Source organism: Tauraco erythrolophus, chromosome 7 (genome assembly GCF_009769465.1).
Source record: "Tauraco erythrolophus isolate bTauEry1 chromosome 7, bTauEry1.pri, whole genome shotgun sequence".
Lineage (NCBI taxonomy): Eukaryota > Metazoa > Chordata > Aves > Musophagiformes > Musophagidae > Tauraco > Tauraco erythrolophus.
This window is the reverse complement of record NC_141471.1, coordinates 32869079-32887451: the sequence shown is the minus strand read 5'-3', so window position 1 is coordinate 32887451 and position 18373 is coordinate 32869079. Positions and strand designations below refer to the sequence as shown.

Genomic DNA, 18373 nt, shown 5'->3' with positions numbered 1-18373 from the left:
GCGGGGGCCGCGCAACCACGGGGGCACCGCCGCCCCCCGCCCTCTCCCTCCGCCGATCCGCCCGGGGGGCGGCGGGCGGCCTGGCCGGCCCCGGGGCAGCCCCGCCGGGCTCGGCGGCGGGGAGGCGTGCTCCCCGCGGCCCGCCCGGGGGCAGGGAGAGGCGGGCTGCGCCCCCGCGGAGCCGCCCCCCCCCTCCCCCCCACTGCCGCCGCGGGCGCCCGGGGCGCGGGCGCGCAGCGCTGCCGCCCGCTGACGGAGCGGCTCGGCGCGGGGACGGCGCTGGCGTTTTGGAGGGAGTTTGCATGTGGTCAGTGCTGTGTTGCTAAGCCAGCCCCCAGCTCACATTACACACTACTGTATTTATAACCTCTCGGAGCTGTTTCCCCCTTCAAGCAGTTCTCTGGGACCACCTTCTATTGGCTTCAACCTCTCCCACTTCTTTGACATCTGAGCAGCTCTGAGAAAGGCTCATCTAGGTCCGAGTGCTTATGCAGCGGAGACTGGCCGCTAGGGCTAAAGACCTGGATTATCTGAGCTCAGCTGCCTGCTGCAAAGTCTGTCGTTGCCGTTTTGGAAAAAAAAATCCCAACCCCGATCTGTTTACAGTGAAAGTTGACAAAGGGTGGTGAAGTTGGATCTTTCCTAAACTCTCCTGCCTGGAACCTGAGACTTGCATGCCATGGATCACACACTCTTTGGCTGCCTGCGCAGCCCCCATGCCACCGCGCAGAGCTTGCACCCTTTCTCCCAGTCTTCTCTTGCTCTGCATGGAAGATCTGACCACATGTCCTACCCCGATCTGTCTTCTTCTTCTTCCTCTTGCATAATAGCGGGATACCCCAATGAGGAGGGCATGTTTGCCAGCCAGCATCATAGGGGGCACCACCACCATCACCACCACCACCACCACCACCACCAGCAACAGCAGCACCAGGCTTTGCAGACGAACTGGCACATTCCTCAGATGTCGTCTCCTCCCGCCGCGGCCAGGCACAGCCTCTGCCTTCAGCCCGACTCAGGAGGACCCCCGGAGCTGGGCAGCAGCCCCCCCGGCCTGTGTTCAAACTCTTCCAGCCTGGGCACTAACACCCCCACGGGGGCAGCGTGTGCGCCAGGGGACTATGGCAGGCAGGCTCTGTCCCCGGTGGAAACAGAGAAGAGGTCCGGCAAACGGAAAAGCGACAGCTCAGGTAACGGCTCACGCTTTCCCTTGCGGGGCGGGAATCCCCGGGGCGGAGGGAACCGGGGGGAGCTGCGCTGCCGGGCCCCGGGTCCCCCGGCGCGGCCGGGCTCGGCTGGGCTGGCCCCGGCCCGGCCCGGCCCGGCCCCGGCCCCGGCCGCCGCCGCCGGGCTCTCGCCGCCCGCAGACACCGGGCTGCCTGGTGGCTCCTTCCGTTAAACGCGCTCTCGGGACCTCCATCATTAAAGCGAGCTTTACTAGGGCTACGGCGGGGGGGGAGTAAAAGGGAAAAATCCAGCACGTGATAGCGCATGAAATCAAGGTGGTGGTGACGGGGGGGAAAGTTTCCTACAGTCAAGGAGAGAAACGTTTGCAGTTTTGGTGAGGATTTTAGCATCTGGTCCCGCGTCCCCCTCCCCTCTGCCCAATACGCCACCTCGGCTTCAAAATTCAGAATATAGCGCGCTCCTTCCCCTCCGCCCCTTCGCCGCGGAGCTGACGGCGGTTCCGAGGCGATTGCACAACGCTTGGAAACTCTGCCTTGGAAGCGGGGATTCAGTTCGGGAGAGGAGCTGATGCCTTTGCTGCCCTGTAGGATCTGGGTGCGCCTGCATCAAATCCTCAGCGTGGAAGGGGCAAAATTTGGAGTCAGTAAAGCAAACGAGTGAATGGGAGTTTTGGAAAGCTGCTTCACTTCAGCTTGCTGGTGGCGGGGGCGGAGGGAAGGAAGGAGCTGTCTGAATTTTAAAATCACTGCAATTCTTTACTTAAAGACGAGCATAAAACCATGTAGACCGGCAGACCTTGCAGGGTGATGATTTGGCGTTGCTGAGCATGCAAAAAAACTTGACAGAATCGCAGCTTTTTAAAAAGGCAAAGCCTGTCAGTCCCACTCTGACAAAAGCCGCTCGGCGAAGGCAACGCGACTGATGGCACTTCCATTAGAGTGCACATAAACCAGGGGGTCACCAAAAATACACTGGGACAGGCAGGAGGCACTTGAAAAGAGGGCTCCACAGTTTGAAAACTCTAGAGCGGGCGTAGCAAATTGTTTGTTATTGAGGAAGAGAAAGTGAAAGGCTTTTCCAGATATTTATGAAGTTCACAACTGGAACCGTGACCTCTTTCACGTGAAATGTTGTGAGCTTGGTAAAGTGATAAGCAGCAGAAACTATTTTAAAAAACAACTCTCAAGGATACCATAATTTTCTTCATTGTCTGTTACGTTAAGAAACTTTTACAGTAATTCAGAATGGATTTAACTGAATTTTATCTTCCGTAGCTGATATACAGGCTGAAATTCCAAGATTAAAAGCCATGTTTAGTTAAAACACTGGTGGCAAAATCTATTGTTGCATCTTCATTACATTTTATAAGACAAACGGAATCATCTGATTTGTGAGGTGCATGAGCAACACTAAAATCTGAGTCTCCATTACTACTGTGAAAATGACTGGACGCCTGTCGGCACAAGGATTTATTGTGTTTGTTGGTCTATTTAAAGCTGAAGGAAAAAAGGAAATCGGTCCCTTTCACTGTTAGGGAAATATGTGTATCGCTTTCTGTTTATTTCGTTTTGCAATGCAAACAAAAAAAAACCACCAGTGGGGAATGTCCCAAACCTTACCCTGAAGTGACTGGAGTCTTCCACTGGATTTAGTGGACAAGGGTTCGAGCCTTTAGCCATGGTTATGCTTATGTTGCTCTGTGCTCCGAACCTCACTTTCTAAGACTTTCTGAAGATCAAGGCAGGTAACTATTTCCTCCTCCTTTCTCCTAAAAAAAAAATATTACGGCCGTTTGCACAATTGTGAATATCTCAAACTGAAAATAGACGTCTTTTGACAACAACTGCATAGCTGCTGTATCTTTGGTTTTTCTTCAGGAAAACCTTGAGTTTTGGACTGAACATTTAACCCCACCCCTTTATGAATCCTGAGCTCTGGTACTAGATATTTAATGCCCTTCTAACATATGGCAGCAAGAACTATTTTAAGTCTCTGTGTTTCTGTATTTGCCATCCATAATTGCCCTTTGTTTGGTTAAAAGCCATCCCCTTTATTTCTCACCAATCTGTTTTTTTTTTTTTTTTAAAGAAATTACTGTACTTGAAATAATTTCATCCACGCCTTCCCCACTTTTTGGACACATATTCATCACACTTGGAACTACTTCAATAGACATTTGTATAAAATCCTGATAGTAAATAACTAAGAAGTGAAGAGAGACTGTTTAAGTTTCAGTGCCAGCATTCTGAGACAATTATTAATGCTCTTGCTTATTTACAGATATATTTCCTCTTCTTAAGCATATCACTTAAAGCCACAGAATGTTCAGTGTTTTCTTGAGCACTGAATCTGTTCCACATTTCAGAGCTGAATTAACCTTAGGCTACCCCTTTCTTGCACTATTCTGCTTTTATTTCTGAATGTTTAAGATCAGGAACGTTGATTCATAAAGCTGAGTTTACAGATAGTTTAAAGAAAGTAAAACGTGAACATTCCTTGTATCATTTGTCTCCCAAACTAGTAACTGTTGCTCAGCCGTATAGATACTCTGAAAATTTACCGGCAGAGATACCCCATTTTACTTATTTGTTATGACGGCGGGAGCATAATTTTTCAAAATTATGAACAAAAATCCAGAGGATGAGTGAAATTTTGGACGATGGACTGTATGTTTGTCCCTGTGCTCGCTCTTTTCCCCTGGAATTCACATATTGCAGGGGAATGGGAGGACAGAAATATTTTGCGCTACGCTCTGTTATACTTTTGTTCGGGATTGAGAAAGTGAGCTGAAATGTGCTTTCGTGATAGTTTCATAAACTGTATGACTTGCAGTTTTCTTTTGCCCTAACCCAGGTTTTAAGCAGTTTGGGAAGTTCCCTTGGAAGATATTGAATAGGCTGCTACAGAACAGGGTGACATTGTCAACTGTTGTTGTTGTAAAGGACCGGGAAGTACTGCTCACTTAGTCATCGATCCCTGCATGCTACAGCTGTCAGTGTCTGCAGGTTTTGTAGTCATGCTCTCATTATCTTCAGAACATTCCTTTCAACCTGCATAGGCCCAGAAGCGGGTCAGTAAACTAGCCTGCAAGTTGAGGAGTGATGCACACAAATCTTTAGATGTTAACGTTTTGCAGTGAATAACGGCATCTGCATCCTCGCCTTTGTAACTCAGCCCTGCGTATGTCAAGGATGTAGGAGCAAAAAGACGATACTAAATTTGAGGATAGTTAACAAATGAAATCGCTTATTTTAAAGTGGACTAATGGTCAGAATTATCTATGTGCTAATGAGGTGCGGATGAAAACCATGCTGAGTGTATAAAAACCATATTCTTGGAGTGCTTTGTTGCTTTGTGGTACGAGTTGTTCTGTATAGAATATTTTGGATTTTTCTAATGCCTCCGCTTCTCATTACTTGCCTCTGACTTTTGAGTCCATTTTATTTCTGTTTCTTATGCGGTAGGTTTTGATCCTCAGACTATGCAGAAGACACCAAATGCAAAAATTACTCCTGCAATGGTCTAAGTTGTCTTACTTAGGTCCAAGTTTTCTTAAAACTTCAATCAGGAGAAAAGCATATTAGAAAGTGTAATCTAGGCTTACTGAGAAGCATGAAAAGAAAGTGAATCTGGTAGCCTTAAGGAAGCCTAAAACGCTTTGGCAAAACAAATATCTGTACCGTGCTGAAAAGATCAGAGGGAGGCTGAGTAGTGTTGAAGGAGTTCTTCTAAGCACTACAGCTATTAAAGCATTTAATTGCGATAGATAAATATATAAGTTAATTTGATTCCAGTTAAAGTCTAATGTAATTAAACACATGCCCCCAGGCATGAGAAGCCTTTTTTTTATTATTTGTTATTTTTTAAAGCTTGACATGGAAAAATGTTTTTATATGGTGCAGATTTCCAAGGAAAGGCTAGCAGGTAAACAACTATTCATATTTTTGACTGTATTTACAATAGTATCATATAGAAACACTGCCGTTAAATCTACAGAAACATTTCAGGAATCCAGTGTTTCAATAGCTGTTGTGCTGGTTTTTGTTCATTGACAAATCACATGAAAAGAAAACAATACTCTTTTTCCCAGTGTTTTAGCATCTTTTATAACCTACCTGTTCTCAACATGCAAGGAGTAAAAAGTTACATCTCCAGGGAATTTATTTTAAACACATCTAAATATCATAAATCATATGTACTTGTTTGAAATGGTCTCTAAAAAGCTGGTCATTTTGATAAATGATTATAAATACTATGAAATCATGGGGTTTGAGAACTCCTGATTGGTTTCTGAAACACATCAGTAAGAAAAATGAGTTGCACTCTTGTAGTCAAAAAGAACTGTGTAACTGATTCATCAATGTGTCTGTGCTTTTCAGCGTGGTTGTAAACGGAAGCAAGAAAAAATACATAATAAAGCATAGTTTTTCTAGAAAGAGTTAATTTTTTTGGTATCCAGTATCAAAGCATCACTTACCATTAAAAAAAACCCACCACTAACAAAAAACACCTCTGTAGATTTCATAAAGGAAACAGCTTTGAAATCTGCTGAATAATAATCAGTTTTATGAGAAAACTCTTGAGGCTGATTGCTCAGCAAATGTTGGGCTACCTAGTGGGCTACTTGCTGGGTTGTTTAATAGATGAAAATTTGCAATACTTCACTTGTGCTCGCAGGAAACATAATCAGGAACTTTTCTAGGACTAAAATTTTTCAACACGATTTTACTGATACATTTTCAGAATTCTTTGCCCATAGCCGAAGAGTAATCTTCTGTGGACAGAAATAAATATGGCCTCTAATTATGTATTTCTATCTGTTTATGTGTATCATTCAGTAGGATTTACACTTCCCTCCCGCCCCAACCCGCTGTTTTAGAAACATCGAGGTCCCAATCCAGACGTTCACTGGAGCACAAATGTTTTGTGAGAAGCTCTATTGACTCTGTTGGAACTACTGAAGTAGTCAAGGGTTTTTAAGCCATTAGAACTTAATTCTATTACTCTGTCTTAAATCTTTGGCACAAAAATGTAATTGCATGTTATTCCTTTGTTATTTGGTATTAAGCATCCTAGTCTTCAAAGCAAAGCCATGGAGGGGTTTGGATGAGTAAGAAATGTGGTACCAGAACCAAATGCAGAAAGGAGATATGGACACATGGGGATTAAAGATCCAAACTTTCTGGCAACATCTGAAGAAAATTTTGCTAAAGCTTTTCAAAAAATCATGGTCGTAGTTACCTTTCAGGATTTTTAAACTGCTGTTGCTTGTAGGGAATGAAAAATACTTTACAATTCTTGCAGATATTTATTGATAAAATACTAGGATTATTTGGCCTTTGCCAGCTCAGGATTACATATATAAGTTGAATTTTAATTTCACTGGTTTTAACATTGTAGAATAAAATTTGTCTTAACATTTCTAGCATAAATTCTCTGGTCTTTTGCACAGTAAGTAATCAGGTTACTGATATTTTTTTTTTTTTTTGTCAGACTTGTTGCCCTTTTTAGATATACTAATGATTAAATAAATGTTTTTTAATTGGGCCTATTAATCCACATGTAGTTTGCCGTTTGGAAATACTATTTAGTGATGTGATGACTCGGTATGCTGTATCCTTGAAGTCCTCAAGAGTAGGATTGAGCTCCGTGCCTTGAAATTCAAGGGAAGGTGACAGCATTATCTTTGCTGCTGTCTGCTACTAATCTGATACTGCTCACCGGATTATTGCTTTCGGCAAATACAGTGTTACATGGCAGTATGAATGGTTACTGTAGTGTGTTTCTTTCGGGAGCAGAATATATTCTACCAAGCAGTTTTGCTAGTCTTTGGACAGCGGAATAAATCTGGTTTCATCTGCTAGAATGAGCAAAGTTTAAATCCGTCAGTAAAATGTAGCTATGGTGGGGTTGGGTTCAATCCTTATTTTTGCTGTTATCCTGTGTTCTTGTTCTAATACACTTAAGAATTCAACTTGAAAGGACGCAAAAGGAAAGTCATATTTTTTAAATATAAATACTTGCATATGTCGCTAATAAAGTTTCTAACTAAAATAGTGTGGTGTTAGAGAAGCTTGATAAACAGTGCTTGAGGCTACTTCATTACATCAGTGCACAGCTGGGCACCCAACCCAGCCTTATGGTCTGTCTTGATCCTGTGCCCTATCCTTTTGTGCCTGTTTCCCCAACCTACACAATGGCGATACCAGTGCTTTCCTTCCATTTGCAAAGTATAGTTAAGCTTTTATTTAATGAAAAGCTTTGTGTGCGTGTGTGTGCACGCCTGTGCTTTTTTTAGCTGGCTTTAAAGACTTACAGATCTGCATCACTATTTCTCAAGTATTGCTGGTGGCAGGGTGGGAGTGAGACGGTGCTCAGCCACCCTGCAGAAAAAGCCTTCCTCCCACTGCTCAGCAGGGCAGTTGCATCACCTTTACCAGCATGAGCTTGTGTGGCTGTGTAGGTGTGCACAGCAAGAAGTCATTTGACTTCTGAGGTGAGTGTCTCGGGTCTTTGAGGACCGAATAGATGCTTTTCTATTGTATTTAATGAAAGTTTGAATTCAAAAATAGCCTGACGTAATTCTGTTGGATGCACACAGTCTAGTCTTGTATGCACTTGAAGTATTTGAATCACTAAAAAATGTTATTAAAATAAATGGTTTATAAACATACATGCTAAGACAAGTTTCACCTGGAAGATACTGACAACAAAATTCTCACTGGTTTTTGGTAGTACCAGATTTCCAGTTTTTAAGACGTGCATTCTTACTATGAATGCAGCTTAGCTTCAGAGAAGGAGATAGACCAGTTAGCCGTGCTAGTGCTTATGGTTTTTGTGATACGCTGTCTTGCATGCTTCCAGCGGCAAACACAGCAAAAGAATGCTGTTTTAAAAAAACACTGCTGCCATCAGTCCTAGTTGTTTTCTAGCATTTGTTGTCCTTGTTATTTATTAATATATATTTACAAAACCTGTGTCCGTTGATAAGTTTACCTTAACCATATCCATTTGAAATAATATTTTAATAGACAAAAAATTAAATCACACTGATGCTATTCAGTCTCTGATAATTTTATATATGTATCTGTAATATCACTAGTGCAGAGTTGCATCACTGTATCCTAGCAGTCACTGAGCGATGCAAATTGGAAAAAAAACATTAATATAACGGCATATAGTAGTAGGCAGTTCACTGTCATACATGGAAAGTTGCTTCTGAGGTCTTCTACTAAAAATTATAAATAGACAACTTAGGCTGTCAAAATTCTGCTTGTTAACATCAATGATATTAAAGATGTAATATTCATTGTAGATTAGGGAGGTTGTCCTTTATTTTGAGATCTTTGACCTACGAAATACAGTAATATACCTCATATTTGAAGCATGAGTTTATTTTCTATACGGAATTGTGAATTTTACGAAGAGTTTCGGGGGTACGTTTCTAGACTGGAAGTTGTACATATTATTAAATAGGCATGTGATTATACATCAAAAGAAAATCAGAAATCACATTTGGAAATTGACTACTAAATATTTTGTTGTTTAATGATGAATGATATCATTCAACACTACACAGTCTGAAATCACTGGAGCTTCTTGCTCAATACAAAGAAGAAAAGCAGTCTGAACTTTGTATTGAAAATTACCTGTACTGAATAAACCTTGCAGTAGTGGGAAAAGAAGCCCTTAAAATACATGAACAGAAGAAAACATGCATGAAAACTTAATGGTCATTGGAAAGAAAAGTTATTTTGTACTTGAACCTATGTTTCCTTTTATCTTTCTTTTCAACAAATGAAACAAAATAATTGACCAAACAGCAGAAGAAATAAGTCTCAAAGGAATGAGTCAAAGCTTTCATTTATGATGGAAGAGCATAGTTTTACTAAACCAATAAAATCCAGTGGATTATGAAACTCTAACTGGAAGCCAAGTAATCATCTTTCTTCCTTCCTTCCTTCCTTCCTTCCTTCCTTCCTTTCTTTCTTTTCTTTCTTCTTTCTTTCTTTCTTTCTTTCTTTCTTTCTTTCTTTCTTTCTTTCTTTCTTTCTTTCTTTCTTTCTTTCTTTCTTTCTTTCTTTCTTTCTTTCTTTCTTTCTTTCTTTCTTTCTTTCTTTCTTTCTTTCTTTCTTTCTTTCTCTCTTTCTTTCTTTCTTTCTTTCTTTCTTTCTCTTTCTTTCTTTCTTTCTTTCTTTCTTTCTTTCTTTCTTTCTTTCTTTCTTTCTTTCTTTTTTCTTTTCTTTCTTTCTTTCTTTCTGAAGCTGCTTCTTGGACTAGAGAAAAATTGGTTTATTGAACATTATTTTATAGCAAATAGGATATGAAAAGCTAAAACTGAAACAGATTACTGCAGGCTTTTAAAAGTCCTTCTTCCTTCTGCATTCTCTCAGATCTGTAATAGTTATTTTTTATTTTTAGCAAGTGAGCCTGAACAAATGCTGCCTTACCTACACTTCAGTAGCCTCTGCCACCATTGTGAATTTTAATTCTTAGATTGTGATCCTACGATGATGCCAGTATGCATTTAATTTGGTGTGTTGGGAGATGAATAAACTTTGGGTGTGCTGAAGTCAAAACTAACTATTGAGTGAAGCCAGGAGTTCACAGCTGAAGTAGTTGTATTCCTTTGATATGAACACACCTGAAGTTAAGTGTATATTTACACATTTTGCTGAACTGGGGCATTAGTCACTTAAATTTACCAAGTGGAAAAAAAACTGTTTCCCACTTTGGTCCTTCTAAAAATAGATGCTAAAAAAATCTGTTGGGCATATGTGGACTGACAATATAGCTCTGAAGAGAGCTGAATGAATCGTGGGGTTTTCTACCTGCCAAGCAAAACCATGGCATATTCTAGAAGTATGCAACGTACTCTGAGTGTGCACGGGGGCTTCTTTTGTCGGGGGTGTTTTTGCAGGGTGAGTGAGGCTCCACAGGCACACAGGTCTCAGTAGCCTTTCAAGCCTTTCATTTTCTTCCAGCTGATGCAGAATACTGGAACGCCGTAGGCCTCATCCTCATAGGATATGTGGACAAGCAAAACCTACTTGTTAAAATGTGCTTATTATTGTAAAAAGAATGGTAGGAACAGTAACTAGGTACCTCCTAAATTCGTGAAAATATTGATTAGTTTAGGGAAGGAGAAAGGAACTGAAGTCAGATGTGTTGATAAACTATACGATGGCATATTTTGCGAGGCGTTGGTACACTGAGCTGGTAAAAACGGTGTGAACGGAAGCCCGGGCAGCTATGGCAGTGTCGACCACTCGAAGGTGCCTTGTAAAGCTTTGTGCTTAGAATGCCAGCCAGCATTTTCTGCCAGAAGAAAACAGCAGTCTAATGGGGGTAAGGCGCATTCACTCCTTTTGAACTGATGTTTTCTGAACTAGACTTTAAAACCTAGTAAAAGTCTGCAAGTCATATTCGCCGTACATAGGGCTTAGGGAGAACTGAAGACGCAGCAAGTCCTTTGCACTTCGGAATTACTGATCTGATTGACTAAGAAATTACGTAGTATTATTAAGCTCTTTTTTTTTTTTTTTTCTATATTCTTGTTTTGGGAGTACCACAATGAACTCAAGCAGAGCTGTGTGTTAAGTCTTTGTGTTCCTGAGGACATTCGAACAATACACACTAATGGTCTCACTCAGGGCTTTCTCTCCCTCTCTCTCTCTTTTTTTTTTTTTTACACAAGTCCGTTTCTGAAGGAGTGTATGCCTGTATATCCTTTCGATTTCCATTTATCCTTGCAGAATGAGCACTTTCTTTATTGCAAAATGAAAAATACCACCCTTTACCTTAGTCGGATTTCCATTAGATGTTAATCTCCAATAACTACAGAACCGCAGTGGTCCACTAAATAGAACAGTACTGTTAGGTAATGTTAGTCTGTTAGGCAATGCAAGATGAAACAGTTATAGATCAGTGGAGCAGAGTCAGATAACAATAGGAGGCTTCATTAGCAGTTGTTCGTAAGGCATCTTAAATCCATAGATTATCTTTTCTTGTATTATTACCACTTTATTTTACAGGATTTTCTAATAGATTATATAATTGGGCCAATAAAAAGAGTGACTGTTCTGTCTGTATTATTTGTTTTTATGAAACAATATATTATTATTAAAAGTAGTAAATAAAGCAACTTAAATTATAAATTTTTTAAAAATGATATGAATATGCACAGCAGAAAAAGCCAGAGACGGGCGCCAATATTTTGGATTGGTTTATGTTATGAAGAAATATGCTGCCAAACTTTCCAGTAGCTTTTGTTTAGCTTTGTATTTTATTTTTTCTTTTCTCCACTCATTCTGATCCCTTTGCTTTTTACGCTATAACTGCTTGATACAAACATCTTTATTGCTTTAGTATGAGGGTATGTACAGAAATCTAACAGTATTTGAAACCTATAAAGCTATCTTTATTTCACTGGTTCCAAACTGAAATTTAGACATGCAGAGAAGGTGCCAATTGAGTTTGCCATCTGCTGGCATGAGAAATATCAGAGATTTAATGTTTTTGTATTTGCAAACATATCACAAGAGCTTTGCCAGACATGACACCCAAACAAACACTTTTTCTGGATAGAGATTGTGTGTTTCAAGTACAGTGGCTAAATGCATCCAGCCGTTTTGAAGTATGTTTGGTGAAATATAACTTACAGAATGACCCAGTCCTTCAAAGTCCTTGGGAAAGCTGTTTCCTTCCTTCCTGCAAAAGAAACTCAGTGCTTTGCCAGTCTGTGTGCTGATACTCTAATCCTGTTGAATCTTAGGTTACTGTGTATAATTCTCTTGGAATTAACAGTATAATGTTGAAAAAGTTACACACAGGCCTGTCGATTGCTACTCTGTCATGGATTCCTCAAGCTCGATTGTGCACGACTAAGAAATGTCTATAGTTCCACAACATATGGGTAGATACCATAAAAATGTTATTTATGGAGGCTCTGGCTTGCTTTGTGTTTTTCAAGCATGTTTCCACAACTAATTGGTAGTCTTTAATTCACACACACACAAACTAAAAGCTGCATCCATGTTGACCTTGAAACATATGGTTGACTTGGTTATGTAGATAAGTGGAAAGCTCGATGCTACTCATATAGTGGAGTCCAGCTACATGCTCTTGCTGGCCTATCAATTAAAAGGACCTCGTTAATGTATCAGCAAACTCTTATTACAAAAGGCAGAGGTGAAATCCACACTGAGCTAGAAATGCAAGTACTAGTGCTCTTATATGAGGTGTTCATGTGAATCTACATAGAGCCTTACTAGTTCAGAAGTTATTTGATGGAGGGGTATGAGCTCCCTAAATGCCTCTGGAATAGTGCTTCTACAAGTTTGGGAACTGAAGCAAGTCCAGGTAACGTGTAGAGCATGTTGCACAACAATCACAAAAGAAGGTCTCACTAATCAGCCTTTGCGCCTTCCCTGCCACATCCTTTAATGTCTCGTATATCTCTGCTCTCCCTAAAGCCTAAGAGCTAGCTTTATGTAGTTAAGGTTGGTTTCTTTATAAAAGCAGACAGCATTTCCTTTCCTTCCAGGGCAAGAATGCACAGACATAGGAAAAAAAATGCTCACAAAAGAGACCTGGGGTAAGCACAAAGCATCTTTTTACAGGGGTGAAACAACTTTGTCCTTGATTTCTCCAGCACAAGGCCACTGGCTGCTGCTTGTTCTGGACAGGGTGAGAACTATGGTATAGAAGATCTTATTTGCCATGAGAGTTTGCGAGTTGCTTTTATCAATGATCTCTCCCTTCAACATGTTTTCAGGCTGTTTTGCAAATGACTTTTCCACCACTTTGCACAAATCAAATCCTGTTTTCCTGCCCTGACTCTCTCTCAGCTCCTATTTTAACCCTGCCAAAACTGAAGTTAATGAAATGGTCCTGCCTTTTGATCATAGCCTTTTGAAATTCACTTCCTAGAATCCTTCTTCTGGTTCCAGCTTATCCTCTCAGAGTTAAACCTATTTCCCTGCAAGGCGTTGCCCAACTGCTGCTTGGTCAATGTTTTGGATCCTGTTTCTTATCTACTTCAATATTTTCTCTGTGCTGTCTTAAGTGTGTTCTTCCTTTTTCCATTCACTCTCTTCTCTGTCTTCGGTATGTCTCATGTACGTGCAAGAAACATCCAGGATCAATATTCTGTCATTATCTGATCAGCCCCAAACCATCAGTTGTTTTACTGTGAACTTATTTTTGGTAACTGTAGATCAGTTGTGGCTCTTCCATCCATTTATGGTGTAAGAAAAGTGTGCAAGGCTGAGAGTAAACAGGGGGGGAAAAAAAGAGGGGAAAAAAAAGATGTTTCCTGTGTTCTCTCTTCTCTTCTTGGGGTTTTAAATTCATAAGGGTGTGCACCACAGAGCTGATTCTGTAAACAGCTACAGCAGAAATCAAGCATGACTCAGAGACATGACAATGCTGATGGTTAATGTTTAATACCTGCAATGTTCCCAGTGTTGAGCAGAGCCTTATGCAAAAAGGGAGCATTTGAAACTAAGCCAAATGGGTGAAAAAAACCCGAATCTAACTTTCTTAAAATGCACTCTTAATTCCAAGATTTTAGGTAATAATTACTTGTGCCAGAAGGAATGTGCTTCAAAGAAAGTAAAGTCTCCTTTTGAAGGGGCCTGTAAACTCTTTAAATAGCATTGGCAATTTGTCCTCTCACTTTAGTTTTCTGTAAGAATAATTTTGAAAACAGTAAAATATTTTTTTGTGATTCCATTTCATTGATATAATAGATATGAACGTACATTTATTTTGTGAGTGTGTGTGTGCATGTGTGTATCAAAGCTGAAAAAACAGCAGATAGGGACCTGGGTAGTCCACTTGATTGACTGTACCCACGTTTGGTTATACTGACTGTGCTGTTTTATTCCTAAATGTGTTTTAAAAATACTTTGGGGAGGGTGAGGGAGCTGCAGGCAGGGAGTCTTGCTGATACCTTTTGAATACTTGGGCTTAGCATTTTTGCAGTTATTTTCAGTATCTAGAGTTTTTCAGTGTGATATCAGCAAATACAGTGCATGGTAAAATTACAGACGATATTAAATCTGAACTCTGGAGACATAAATTCACATGAGGATCAGATCACAGGATTGGCTGCTTTCTGCATAGTCTCCAGTGGGTTTTTTTCCATATCACAAAAATCACCATACAGTTTGGCACAACCTTCAGGCTCAGTCAAGAGGGTTTTGTTCCAGGACTGAAATAGCCAAAAGCGCAAGATGCCAGAATTGAGGCAGTTGCAGTGTAGGACGGAGACAGTTTTATAGCTTTTGTCTCAACTCTTCTTTCCTCTTGCTAGGAATAAATCTCTTTGGGTTTTGGTAAGAGTTCTGTCAACTTTGTAGAGGAAAGAGGGAGGAATGAGATGCTAAGGTTAGTATTTGTGACTTTGTAATTGCTGAAAACCTAGAAGTGTGTTGTGTCAGTAACTCACATTTCTGCAGCACACATTAGAATGTAATAGATAGTATTTGAGAAGAATTAAAAAAAATAATTGGTAAACAGATACTTTTCTGGTCAAAATTAGAAAACATTTAAACAAGAAAGTTGCAGACTTCTGAAAGTGATGGAGTCCTGCTCCCTTCCCCCACCTCCCATCAGCGAGCTGATGTTTCCAGCAACTTTAAAAACAGAAGACTTCTCTGTAATCCTAAATGTGCATAAGGAAGAGATTAAAGTCCTGATTTGTGAAAAAATTTGAGCATATGCTTACGAACCATTGACTTCAGTGGGAGTTAAACATGTCCTCACACGCGCTTCTTGAACTGGAGACTAATAAGGATATTAAAAAAAGGATCAAGAGGCTGCTCCCCTTCAGGAAATGCTGCAAAACTCTCATAGCTGAAAGTTTTTTTGTCATAATCATACAGACTTTCATCACTACCCTCCTCGCCTCACTTGCAACCTTAACAAAGAGGAGAAAACCCTTCTCTCCCTTTCTTCCTCTCTCTTCTCCATTCTACTCTACGCCAGGCTAAGCTTTTTCTGGCACGAACAAGGAGAGGAACTACAGTACACTACACTACTCTGCAGTGTCCATTAAGGATGCCATTATTTCCAGTGTAATGAATGTGGATGATGGTCAGATCATACAGTGGATGGTGGTTGAACAACCCCCTGAGAGAATTAATTACAAGATAATTAATTACATTGCTGTCTAGCTATGCAGACCTAGGAATGACTGGAAGGACATAAAACACAGTACAGGTTAAAAGAAGAAAAAAAGAAGGAAAGGAAATCTTGCTAAAAAGTCACACATAATTTACCTAGAGGAATCCCATTTACAGGGAAAAAGGTACCCCCCGCCAAATAGCAATCCATATTAATATTCTTTTATTAGATGAGTGACAGATGGAGTGAAGTAGTGATGACTAAAAGGCTTGAGTGTGGGTTGATTTCTTTCAATTCCGTATGACAAAATGGGTTATGTGTAGGGTTTGTGAGTGTGGTACTCATTTATTAAATGCTCATTTGGACTTTAAAAAATAGGTTGCCTTCATTAGCAGTCTCAGGAAACAGACTCCATGGTGTAATAAATCTCACTTGCAGGAATTTTGGCCTGATACTCATCTTAAAATAGTCTGAAATTTCTTTTTCTGAACCTTGTCTCATGCTCTACTACAGTTCTAAGTAATTTATCCCTTCTCTCTGTCATCCAGCTTTAGAAGGAAATTCTCATGCATCCTTATACACAGCATTAGTTAGTTTGGGGATGAGTCTTGGTTCTTATTTTCGAGTCATTCATTCCAAATTTTTCATTTTATTTTCTTACTGAAAACTCTCTACAGCTGAAGGTCAGAGGTAACTTTAGCATATTATCACTTATAGAAAATAATTTATGTAAGAATCATAAAGCAGTAGAAACATTAAACATGAATATAGTTTGGAAAAGAAAAACTGATGAAAAGAATGCTTAATAGGTGTAGCAAAAGCTGAAAATGGACTGTATGTTTCTTTCTGTCTCCTGTATTTTATTAAATTAGCTCATGTAAATTAGTAAAGATGTTTTGTGCCAACTGCCAACTGTTTACGTGCTTCTTGAAGCAGTTTGCTTTCATTCATGTCAGAAAAAACTCAGATTTCCATCCGTAGTTTTGTGTTTTCACTCGTTTCCTTTGCTGCTGTTTGTGTTGTAAGGCTAAAATGAGATATCCAGTTGTTTTTTACTTTTGTCCAGTGGAGTCTACTTATTCATGAATCTGCTTGAAAACATTGAATGTTTCATATTCACTGTGATAAGCCTGCAAAATTTCTCTTTTCCTAAGCAGAGACTTTCTTAAAATGTTTGAATTCGCACATTCCTGCAGAACAGGTTTTCCCATAGTGGGAAGAGGTCTGGGAATGGACATTTACTCTGCCAGGGTTAGTATCAGGTAATGCTGTGCATTTCCTACGTCATGTTTTAGTTGCAGAGTATGGCACTACCATGTACATTTACCTGTCTGTCTCAGTAGATGCCCTCTAACATTTAAGTACGAGGTCTTGTGACTACTGAGCACAGCTTTTAACCAACTTAGGACATATCAGGGTCCAGGCACAATGAAGTATCCTGGGCTCTTGCAGAGCATTACAGCTCCTCTGTCAGGCTCTGCACTGTAGGGTGGATGTAATTGTCCTGAGCAGCAGGAATTACGTAGCCTTAAAACTTTCTTTAGCATGGTGTGTCAGCACACATCGACTGTGCTTCTACTTCCACATCACGATGTGATCTCCTTTTTGTTTTCTTATGTAATTTACTTAGTAATTTTCTGACTGTTTCTGCTACTGTATTTTGTTTTATGCTGATTTTCAGTCTGTTCTGTCTTCAAATCTGTAAGTTAACCTGTGACCATTTTTTTGATAGCCAAGTAAGATGGATTCATATTTTTTAAAATGTATTAAATGAAAAAATCTTGTTCCAAAAGATATTGTATTGGGTATATTTTTACAATTACTTTATACAAACTTTATGTCTGCTACTAATAAAAAAGAAAATATTGCAAATAGTCCCTAACTGGGCATTTTGCTAAGTTAGTGTTTTATTCATCTTATTTTACTAAGGAATTTAAAAGCTAGAAAAACTGGCATTAAACTGAAAGGGCAATGGAAAGTTGGTAGCCTAAACATTTGTTTTGATTCATATGGAAGGAAAGAATTTGGACCAGATGCTTGAAAGAGCTCAGAGCCCATTGTTCTTCATTTAGGTGCCTAAATGGTAACAGTCGGGTGTGCAGCTTTCTTGAAAGCTGATCCTTTTGTGTTGTGGCAGCTTTTAGGCTTTAGCCTATCTCTTCCTGGCTGTAGGACTTTAACTGTAAACATTTTATTCCAGTATTGTCTCTCATCTATATCCTTCAAGCGTTTGCTTATAGTTAAGAGGTCTATTGTTAATATTGCAGGGCTGCAACTCCTTCAGCGTGTCCTGAGTTTTAAAAATTTGTGTCCCTCACGTTGCTTTCATACTGGGGACCTACTTCTCTGCATCTAATGCTTTGGTAATACATTCTCAAGGAGTTCAACCAGTGTGTGGACTCTCTGAAAATGTAGTATAGTCATATGCTTTTGTTTGCTTTTGATTGGCAATCCTGTAAAATATAACATATTCTGAAGAAATCAGAGCTGTGCACTTTCTTCTATAAAGTAAGATCTCGGTCCTAGAAATTTTGTGTCAAGCTAATGTACAGGGTACTTGCAAATCATTGTGCATATACTTTAAGGTTCATAATATACAGATTATCATAGTACATGTAATTGCAAGATTGACTTAAATCAAGATCAAATAAGGCATCTAGTGCACTTTCTTATAGCTAGAAAAAGTAAAAATTGGCTTTTAATTTTACACAAGTTCTATATACACGCACACTCTCTCGCACATAAATACAAACACAGTAAAAATACCATTTCAACTTTTATTGTGCTGTGGGCTGCATAAGATGTTGTAGTTGATTCAGAAACTCCTTTGGACTTCATTCTTGGATTACAAGTTTTTAAAATTTAGACATAATTGCTAAAAGGAGGGGACTATTAGTAGGCTTAGAAGACTAATTTTTAATAAATAAGCCACCATACTACCCTGCATCTCAAAAGCAGAGAAGACTGGTGACTTTTGAGATAAGACACTTGAAAGAAATCAAGGAGAAAAAAGTTGAGTTTCCAACTATGCCATAGACTTCTTGTATGAATTTGT

The 18373-nt window shown here is 39.8% G+C and overlaps 1 protein-coding gene across 1 annotated transcript in view; it reads left to right on the top strand.

Annotated features, from left to right (window-relative positions):
• The first annotated feature begins 679 nt into the window (after window positions 1–679).
• The window catches only part of MEOX2 (mesenchyme homeobox 2), a 53057-nt gene continuing 35363 nt past the window's right edge, over window positions 680–18373 (top strand). The window contains exon 1 of the mRNA XM_086614935.1: window positions 680–1190. Within this exon, the coding sequence (XP_086471061.1) occupies window positions 680–1190 (511 nt within the window). The remainder of the gene's footprint in view (window positions 1191–18373) is intronic.